The sequence below is a fragment of the Cryptomeria japonica genome, chromosome 2, assembly GCF_030272615.1.
Source record: "Cryptomeria japonica chromosome 2, Sugi_1.0, whole genome shotgun sequence".
Classification (NCBI taxonomy): Eukaryota; Viridiplantae; Streptophyta; class Pinopsida; order Cupressales; family Cupressaceae; genus Cryptomeria; species Cryptomeria japonica.
The window spans coordinates 192,975,628-192,986,972 of NC_081406.1; the positions used below are offsets into that span (position 1 = coordinate 192,975,628).

The window sequence follows — 11,345 nt, forward strand, 5'->3', positions numbered from 1 at the left end:
TATATATAGTCATATATATACACAGGTCTCATTTATTCTAAATTTTGAAGACTCCTGTATAAAGTCATTCTTCGATCGAGCTTCATATAGAATTATGACAGATATCCTTTTCTAATTAATCAACATTGAAATGATAAGTTTTAAGACTAGCAGGAGGCAATACCATATAGGAATAGGCATAGGTATATAAACATGTCTGCATATTCTGCCCCTCAGAAATATGTAAGTATGGATATATAGGTATTACTATTCACATAGATATTGCTTTCTACTAGGATTAAAATTTACCTAGGCATCCTCTCCACCATTTTTCTAGAGATAAGCTAAACTTAGCAAAGCCCCAGCAGTCGTAAGAATTGTCTCGGGTCGGACATCATACGTCAGCCTCCCCTCCTTGAGCAAATCTTCATGACAGCTCACTAGTAAAGCCGAAGTGATGTTTCCTCAGTGATTTGAAAGGTGAAGTGCCCTCATCTTGAAGGCTAAAGGCAGTGGTAATTATTACCTTGATCCTTGGAGATCGCATTCCTTGCATCATGACCCTTCGATCTACGACTAGCTCAACTTCTCATCATGAAGCATTAACTTGCAAGCTCTATTTAAAATGCCAAGATGGTTTCCCTTATCATTTTTCATTTGAGCTGCGATGGATACCCCTCTCAGGCTTCTTGGGCTGAAATGCCAAATGGCCTTTGTTGGTGAAATTAAGGAAGAAAGAATGAAAGGCATTCTTACCCAACAGAACCCATTGATCACAAGAGCGGTGATGAAAACTCTAGGGAAGGACTTCATCATGAATGAGGATCAAACTAGAGAAAACCCTGACATTGCAGCAATGTTTCTAGCCATTGCTATGCATTTAGAGAAAGACAGGGATATAGTGGTGAAGCTATGCAAGAAGGTCTTCAAAAAAGACATCCTGGGCGACTTAGAAAGGGTAGTGATCAACATAGATGAGGAACTTACGGTTCCTAAACCTCAGGATTATGATATTCTTATCAAAAATAACAACCCAGTTCCTCGATTCCCCATCTTGATGATCGAGGACCCCGCGGCTTTTGAAGCCTATCGCCCTGTGAGAAGCAGAAACTTCCTCTTCCTCTCATGGATTCTACAAGTCAAAAAACCTCCCCAAGAGAAATGGTTAATTAACTATCTGGAGGCAGAGAATATCACGGTTATCCCGGATAACATGCCAATCCCTCCCTCCCCTAAAGACCCTCAAGCAGCGAAACTAGAGAATTTTGCCTCCAGGCTTCCTCACAAGCAAGGCAAGAAAGAATGAGGGCCCTTCTGGATGGCAAGCCTCCAGATTTTTGCATGCCGAGTTCTTAATGTTTAAGTTGATCTTTTTTGGGGATATGCTTTTTGTCTTCGATGAACTCCTTTTTAAGCTTGCCTCCTTTTCAAACGTTACAAACTTTATAGACCTGGATGTTTATTCTTAGTCACATTATCTATGTTCTGGGGCTTTATAAATATGTTTTTGTTATGCTACATCTACTTCTCTATGAATAACTGGATTCCGTTAATTTCAGGCTTCAGAGCCCTTTTATGGCCGCAATATAGATCTACATATATTGAATATATATAGACATATATCTATATACTCATATTTAAATATAGATATATGTATATATGTTCATATATATTCATAAACATTTGCACTTTTACTCAGATTTATAAAGATATTTAGATTTTTATATATATACTAAGATTCATACTCAGTTAAATTCAGCTTCACCTTGGCTATCCACAGAATCAGCTCATCTGTGAACTTTAAATGTTCGTTAGTTCAACAGGATTTGGGTCTTTTTGGAATTTTTATTTCCCTCAAGCAATTCCATTTAGTAGTAATTCCTTTTAAATATTTATGACATGGAAGGCTCTGTGTTTGCATAATTCTATGATGGATGGCAACTCACCCTGTTTCTATGCAGAATTTGTTTTGAAGGACTGCTCTGAATATTGAGCTTATCCAATAATCATCTTCGGTGGTTTTTGAGCTATGTCACATTTTATGTTTCGGAAATTTTTTTGTGACTAACATCTTGAGATTTCATGATTTAACAGGATGATCATCCTGGCAGGTATGATCAGTTGGGAAGTCTATTTAAGCAGTTTGATCTTTGTTCTTTGTTCTAACATCTTGTTGAAAGATGTCATGAGTATTTTGTGCAGCTTAGGGGCTAGGGCCTGCTTCACTCAATCATTACAGGTAAAGATAGGGTTGTCGCTCACAAGAGAGGGGGCCACCCATAGAGAAGGGTAGTTTGCTGCTCAAATTATTTGTGGTGGATTTTACTTGCCCTCTTCAAGACCATCCGGGACATGGGTCCAATGAGACTTTCATCATCTTCATTACTGTAACTTTAATCTTGTATATTTTCTGATCCATTAATGGATTTGGGCTAGACGGAAGGTTTTCTTTCCTCCATTCTTTCCTATCGGTGCCCACACTGAATGGAGGTGTAACTATAATTAACTTTTAATTAATGAAAATTATTTGGCCTAGGCCTTTTATCGATCAAAAAAAAAAACATGCATTCAAAATGAAAGAATAAAAATAAAATCTCTCAAGGGCCTCTTTTCACACAATAAGAGTGTGGAAATGCTTAGTATTTTTTATGAAAGAACATGCTAGTATGTCGATGCTCATAAAACCAACATAACTTTAGATTCATGAAGTATTTAAAAATAGTTCACATCAGAATCTATTTATAAATGTGAGGGTCATATATACATATATACATATATACATATATATATACATATATACATATATACACACACACACACACACATATATATATATATATATACATATATACATATATATACACACACACACACATATATATATATATACATATATATATATACACATACACATATATATATATACACATATATATATACATATATATATATATACATATATATATACATACATATATATATACATATACATATACATATATATATATATATATATACACATATATATATGTGTGTGTGTGTGTGTATATATATATATATATGTATGTATGTATGTATATGTATATATGTATGTATATTCGTATATATACATACATATAACTTATTGATCAATGGTGGAGATTGTTTGAGAGGATGAGCAATGAAATACCTCCAAATGGTGCCTTACAATTAGTGCACAAAATGAGATCCATGATTTAATAAGATTTGATGGATGATAAGGATAAAATTGACATTTTGGGAAGATCAAAAAATCCTTTTCTAGATTTATGTAAAGAGTCAAAATCTTCTAATGGGTGGATGATATTGTGTGAGAGGATTTTTGAAGAAGTGGGAAGCATGGCCAATGTATATGCAAAGTCTTTGTGAGGACATACACACATTCTAGGAACTTGGATGAGATTTATCTTAATTAATCATGCTTGCAACTGACTAGATAGATTAAACGATTGTTTTTAAATTACTAGTAATTTGAGGGGAAAATGGGTAATTAATTTGATAGATTTAATTTATTTATTTAATATTAAACATCAAAGAGTGATTGATCAATTAAATGCTTTTTCTTGATTTATTCACTTTATTCTAAAAGAAGAATTAGATTAATTAATTGAATAATTAAAATAATATTAGACAAATTAAATAATTAATCAAATAAATATAATTTATTAATTATAAGTGATGATATGAAGTGGATTTATTTCTTATTATCTATTAAGAAATAGTCATATTACTTAGATCATATTTGTAAACATACATGCTCTGATCCTACCACTTCAAATTGAGCTAGTTGACTCATTTCTCACTCATACAAATGGATGGGTCAGTACTACAAATGGGAATCAACGATCAGAGAGATGAAGATCTTGATCTGTTGATCCTAGCAATCAAGCCCATATCTTCTATGATTCTACATCTTATCCCCTTCTCGTTTGTATCTAAAAGCCGACTAAAATAAAATAGATTAATGATTTTGATATGACTTATTTAAATTATATAATTAATATTAAAACAATATGTTAAAACAATATTTAAACATGTTAATAAAATAATTTAATCATTTTTTTTAATGCACTACTTTTCTATGTAAAAAGATGATAAGTTAACAAGTAAGAAGTCTTAGAAAACCTTTACATCATTTTTTTCATTAGCAAAATGAAATAGAGGTAGTAAATCATCTAATCATCTTTTGAGATTTTATAAAATTAATACTGATGGTTCTTCATGAGGTAATTGAAGAGTTGCAAGGTTGAGGAATTGGACAGGATAGTATTTGGGTTAGTTCACTTTTTTTTTAACCAGTTACGGGAATTGTTAGAAATAATCACATAGAATTTCAACCCGTCTTAGTAGCTATGGAGAAAGCTTGTGATTTGGATTGGAAAAATGTTATTTATGAGATGGAATCAATGGTTTTACTTTCTTTTTTGAATAATGGGATTTAAGCTGCTCAGTTTTCTTGGAGTTGACTCTATATGCAAAACCTATCACGAAATTTTGATTCCATCTCTTTTATCCATGCTCCTCATGAGTACAATGTGTTTCCGACTATTTGACTAAATAAACTTCTATGTTGACTGTAGCTAGAATGTTATGGATTGGGGATCTCTTTCTTCATCACATTCTTCACAATTTCTTTCACTCCATCATGATTCGGGTTGATAGTTTTCTTTTACAGTGTTTTAGTTATCTTAATTTATCTTTTTGTTCTCTTATGAGACTTGGCGAAGGTAAATCTGTAACAAACCTTAGATTTTTAGTCTCTCCACTTGATGACAACTATTACTGTATGGAAATCTTTATTAACTCTTTCAGCTTTCGAGATTAATCTACTTTATCAAAAAAAAAAGACAACAACAAAATAGAACAGTAAGAGAAAATAGATTTTCACAGTCCATAATGATTATTGTTTTGTTTCTTGCGGATCACACTATAAAATAGAACAGTGTTAAGAAAGGCAAAGCCCAAGAATTTATATTACTTTGTATGAACAATAATGGTACAACTACAGCATAAAGGTTAAAAGGTGCCATGTCATTTGCTATTACATAAACAGAGATAAAATCTTTATGTTTTACAGTATATTACAAGTGGGGAATTTTACAGGCAACTTAAAACACAGGTGTGACATATAAATTGCCACGGACATTTTCTTAGGTTCGCTCAGAAATCAGCAAAGCAGATTCTTTCTAGTTATCCAAATCAGCTCAGGAATCCCACAACTGAGGTGGGTCCAAGATTTTGGACCCCTGCTCTCCTGTTGCTGACATCACTTCTAATGTAGCTGCGTCAAGTGACAGAAATTTGTCCCAATTCGGCAACTGATTGCCATCGGAATGTCTGAACAAAGATTCCCAGAATGCCAAGTCCAGCTCCTCGGAAATCAAAAGACTGTCACTTGACGTCTCCATTTCCGACTGACTGGAAGACATCGGCGGCGACGAGGGCTTTTCCGACAAGACTCTGTTATTATTTCCGGTGGTGGAGGGAATTTGGTCGCGCGCGTATTTGGCTGCGGCGACCTGAATCTGCTGACGGGAAAGTGATGAGGCAGACGGAATGGCGGGATTAGCGTCGGGAAAATTGAATTTTGCGTGAGGTCCTCTCAGACAATAAATGGCGGCGTCGAAAGCATGGGCTGCCTGCTCAGCAGTGTCGTAAGACCCCAGCCAAATTTTAGCTCGGGAATTGGGCATTCTCACTTCGGACACCCATTTTCCCCATTTTCTCAGCCGAACTCCCTTAAATTGCCTGCTTTTTTGTGCGCCATTATCTGGAGGTGAAATGTGTATATGCTTGCGTTTGCTGGGCATGTTCATTTTCGCCAGGCAATATGAACGATATCAGGAAAAAAAAGAGACTTTAGTTTGCACTATTCTACAGTGGAAGTTATTGCCAGTAAGCTGTGTGCAGTTTAGAAAGTGAGAAATGAGAATGAAACATATATAGCGCCGCAAACATTTAGAGCACGAGGGAAAGTTATCCGAAGCGCGTTGAATGTGTTTGAATAGAATAGTTCTAGAAGCAGACACGTGGTACTGTTATCGGGCTATGGAAGGAGGGCTACGGCTTTTAAGCGTGTAATGAAAAGGAATTTTGGGTGTTATCCAAAATCCGTTAGAGCAGCACTAGCGAGTTGTCCAAATCAAATGATTAACATGTGAAACAAGATTACGCAAATCGCACCTAGTGTCGCACTAACAACTCTGCTTTTAAACGACCAATATCCAAACCATTATGTGCACTCTATATTGCAATTAGGCACGCGGATAAGAACATACAAGATAAGGCAAACTTCGAATGACTTGAAAATTATCTCTTCTTAATGGGGAATGGGGAATGGGGAATGGGGGAATATAATCTTGGTGCATTTTTCAAAGGTTGGTTAGGGGAAAGAATCTAGTAGTTGAGTGTGTTCAATTTCTTGTAATAGAAGTTGTTGATTTAATATCACCATACGTGTTGATTTAATGTCCAATTTTTATACAACATTGTACCCATAGTTGTGACTTTACAGTTGTTATTGCTATGATGAGTACCAATAATTGAATGAAATATACTATTTGTTGTAAAAAGTAACCAATCATGTGATGCCACATTAGCTGCACAAGTATTGAGGCCTTTTTTGCATGTCTATTGGTCTCACTTTTTTTTGGATTGTTTTGGACACCTTGGCAAAAAGCATGCTGATGTGGCATCGTATTTGATGATGTGGCCCCAAAACAATAGTTATAAGCAGTGGACTTGCCAAGTAAGTTGTTGTAAAAAAATGGGAGTGATTCGAAATTTCCACATAAGTTTTTGAGAAGTGCGAAGTTAGAGTGCACAACTATTGGGTCCTCTCCCCTAGTTGTTTTCTTTTGTAAATTGCCATTATTTGGGAGTGATTCGAAATTTCCACATAAGTTTTTGAGAAGTGCGAAGTTAGAGTGCACAACTATTGGGTCCTCTCCCCTAGTTGTTTTCTTTTGTAAATTGCCATTATTTTTTAAATATTTAATATTATCATATTTATTTTGAATAAATTTATGTAAAAAATGAAAAATATTTTTATGAAAGTATTTATTATTTAAAAATACTATAAATAAAATAAAATTAAAAAATTGGTATTTTTTCTCAATAAATGTATTTTAATATTATTAATAATTGATTGTATAATATAAGTTTTAATTTTTTTAAATTTATTTTGAAAAGAATTATAAATCTAATAGATTCTTTAAGAATGTTGTGTCTATGGTTTATTGTGTTCTACTTGTGAGTAATATATATTATAAGAATTGTAAAAATAGTGTATAGATTGAAATTTTAAAAAATTATGGATAAAAATGTGAAATATCAAGAATTTTAAATAAATAAATTCTTTGCATAATAATTATAAATTTTTGTAACCAATATTAAATTAATTAAATTTTTCTTCACCATAACAAAAAAATTCTAATATTTTGAAGTTGCATTTTTAACTATATCTTAATCATATAGTTTATAAATAAATAAATATAACTTTATGAACTCATTCTTAAAATTGTGTGATACCATTATAAAATGTTTTTCCACAATATTGAGAAATAAATTTTAAAAAATTATGAAACTAAAAAAGAAATGAAATAATTGAAAATATACTATGAATATAGATACATATGCACACACATGCATACATGTATGCATGTATATATGTAAATACACAAACATAAAACATCTACCTATATGTTTTGAGGTTGAAGTAGAGTGAGAAGAAGTTCATAAAGGAGAAGGTGATTAATAATGTATAAAAAAATATTTGAAAAAATATTATGATGATAAATTAAAATAAAAAATTAGGATAGAAAAATGTTAAAAAATGAATTTAGAAAGTGCAGATGTTATATGAAAACTATTATTAATGATATGAAATAACAATTTATAAGCTTTATGATGTACTAAAATTGTGTATACTTAAAGTGAGGTAGGTGTTGTTAAAATGGTAATTATAAGTGGAATTTTCACATATTATATATACATCGTCATGAACTTAATATCATTCTTGCTATATTTTTCATTTCTCCCTAATATGTTGTTGTTGCTTAATAAAAAAATATGATTTTTAATCACAAAATTGTTAGACCCATTAGTATGCAATCACCTTAATTTGCACATATAAGTATAATATCACCAACTTGAATTATTGTGCATATTTTAGAAGAGATCTTTCTTATTGGTTTTTTTACTTGTCAATTCATATAACCTTGAAACAGTAACGCAACACAAACCAAACATAAAATAGCTATAGATGGTAGCATTTCCTTTGCATATACAATACTTGTGAAAATACATTTTTTCCATGAATTTGTGCCTAATTACAATGAAGAGTAAAGATATTAAAATGCAAAATACATATTTTGGGGGGGCATATGAACAATAATCACAATCATTTAAACCTTATCTTTTATTATACCTCTTTGGGTTTTAATTATCAAATAGTGAGCAGAGGTTCATAATCTTTAAAATTAATACTTAACAAATACCATCATTCATACCAAACAATATCAATTTTATATTTTATAATGTTAATAAATGATGATATTTGTTAATTATTAATTTAATTTTTAATATTATATAATATTTATCTAAAATATTTGATAAAATAAGAATTGATTTAACTTTATTAGAATTATATACCAACTTAAACTCTCTCAAAATTTTGAGTCCCTACTACGCCATCTTCCTTGGCTCTTGAATCTCACCACTCGCATTTTTCAGCTTCACAACCCATTCTAGACACATGCTAAATGAGATTATTAAGCATAGTATCTTACAGAAGTGGGCAAAGCTTTACATCACCACAATCGTCACTGATCTACAACACCCAAATCAACCTGGTGACTTGTTAATGAGTAGATCTTTTTATGAGGATACAAATCTCATAAATAGATGGAAGACACAAATTGGATATAAAATTAATGATCAAGATACAAATTATGGTCTTATATCCTTCAACATAGGTATTAGCCATCTATGAAATAGTTCTAGAGGGAAAAATATATCTACTAAGAGGTTTAAGATAATTAATTAAAAAATAAGTATAACTAAGTAGTGTACACATTTGAAATCCATTCTTTTAATTTTAATTTATTTAGAACATTAATTTTATAAAACTTTCAATATTTAGTTAATTATATAATTAATTATTAATTCACTTTCTCTTTTAACTAAAATAATAATAAAAATATAATTAACTAAATTAATCTTCATCATATTTCATTTATTTAAAAAATAAAATATTTATCCAAAATCCACATCATCATATTTATCTTAGAATATAAAATTCTTTAAAATCTTAAATGAATTCAACATTTAATCTCATCCATTCAAATCATCAAATCAATCTTAATCTTAACCTTAGAATCCAACAACCAATCAATTATAATGCAAATCATCAAATAAAAGTAATAGGGCTTCGGCCCTAGCTCACCCGGTCGTGGATCGCAACTTAAGGCATGGGTATGCTCCCCATGGTCTCGAGTCCCCGGCTGTGTTAACTCTATGTGTGTTGCTACCTTGTGAGTGGGTCGTACACACTGGGGGATTAGTCTCGCTTTGGTGAGGACACCTCCAGATTCCACGATAGTGAATATAAAAAAATAAAATTAATTTTTTTATCTTAACTAAAGAAAAAGTTAGTGCATTCAAAATACAAATTGAAATCATGAAATCAAAAACATAGCTAGGACAAAACAGTGAACAATGGTAAAAAATTATATAAATTGAAAGGATTGAAAACATTGTAAAATGGAGATTGTCATATTGGTACTAGAAACATTATATGGAGAATGAATTTGTCAATATAATTTAAAAGTGTTGAAAAAAGTATTATGTAATATTAATACATTTTTAACATTTGTGAAAATCTTAATTTATTAGTTCTTGTCAATGTATAAATATTTATACATCTATTATATTCAATTTTTTCCATTAGCTTAGTCAATCATCACATAGTATTAAAACAAATTGAGCAAAAATCTTAGTCTATATTTATTTTATAATTTAAATAGCTATAAAAATAGCATTTTTTTTTCAATCACACATTTTAATGCATTAGATCAAATGTCAAACTATAATAATTTTTTGAATGACAAGTCCACTACTACATATGTCATAGATTTTGACATATGCAATAGTAGACATGTGTCATGTCCACTTTTAATTAAGTGGACTTTAATGTATATTCTATTAAAACTGTATCTATTAAGATCCCTAATCTTATCATAAAAATATATTTTTATATTTATATTTGTACCTTAATGTCTTTTGTATTTCTTATTTGTTTATTTATATTTTCATAAATAAATATTAAATATTTATGTCGAAGGCATCTCATATCTGAATTGGATGACCTGTTGTGCACAATCAACATATGATCAAATGTCAAACTATAATAAATTTTTGAATGACAAGTCCACTACTACATATGTCATAGATTTTGACATATGAAATAGTAGACATGTGTCATGTCCACTTTTAATTAAGTAGACTTTAATGTATATTCTATTAAAAGTGTATCTATTAAGATCCCTAATCTTATCATAAAAATATATTTTGATATTTATATTTGTACCTTAATGTCTTTTTCATATTTCTTATTTGTTTATTTATATTTTCATAAATGAATATTAAATATTTATGTCGAAGGCATCTCATATCTGAATTGGATGACCTGTTGTGCATCTCACATCTAAACTCTTGCAAGACGATTGAAATCATCTTGCCCGTTTATTTTTTTTTGTCCGCCATCATTATTTTTTGTTTGTTTAACTGGACAGTTTAATTTTTTTTTCTTGTCGGCCATCAACTATACCCCCCCACAACAACGATTGGTATTATTTGCTACTCCGTATCCTAATTAATGTATTAATTTTTTTTTGACTTTTTAAACTTAGATTTTTAGATTTATTTTAATATTAATATATATACATAATAAATATAATGCATATGTAGTTATTAATAATTATATATTTTTTAATTTTTTATTTTCTTAAAATTTTAATAATTATTACATTATAATGTATTATAAATATAATACATAATAATAAATTGTGTTTAATTTTTTAATTTTTTTATTTGTCCAGGGGGTTGAGCTTAGTTGGTTAAAGCATTGAGTTCTCAATGTGGAGACCCAAGTTGAACTCCCATGAGGGATATCTTTGTGAAATTCTAAGTTGTGACTCTTGGTCTTCCATTGGTTGTATTTGTCACATTGTTTAAAGTGGATTTCTAAGTTGCGACCCTTGGTCTTCCAATTGTTGTTTCTAGTTTGGTGCTCGAAATGAGCTAGTATTTGTAATAAGTTTGCTCGAAAGGAGTTGGTATTTGTAATA

At 30.7% G+C, this 11,345-nt stretch overlaps 1 protein-coding gene across 1 annotated transcript; it reads right to left on the bottom strand.

Moving 5' to 3' along the window:
- Window positions 1-4,942: 4,942 nt before the first annotated feature.
- On the bottom strand, window positions 4,943-5,903 carry LOC131054870 (ethylene-responsive transcription factor ERF017). The gene has a single exon (XM_057989506.2). It carries the CDS (start codon window positions 5,811-5,813, stop codon window positions 5,202-5,204), a length of 612 nt encoding a protein of 203 aa, XP_057845489.2. The 5' UTR covers window positions 5,814-5,903; the 3' UTR covers window positions 4,943-5,201.
- Window positions 5,904-11,345: the final 5,442 nt, after the last annotated feature.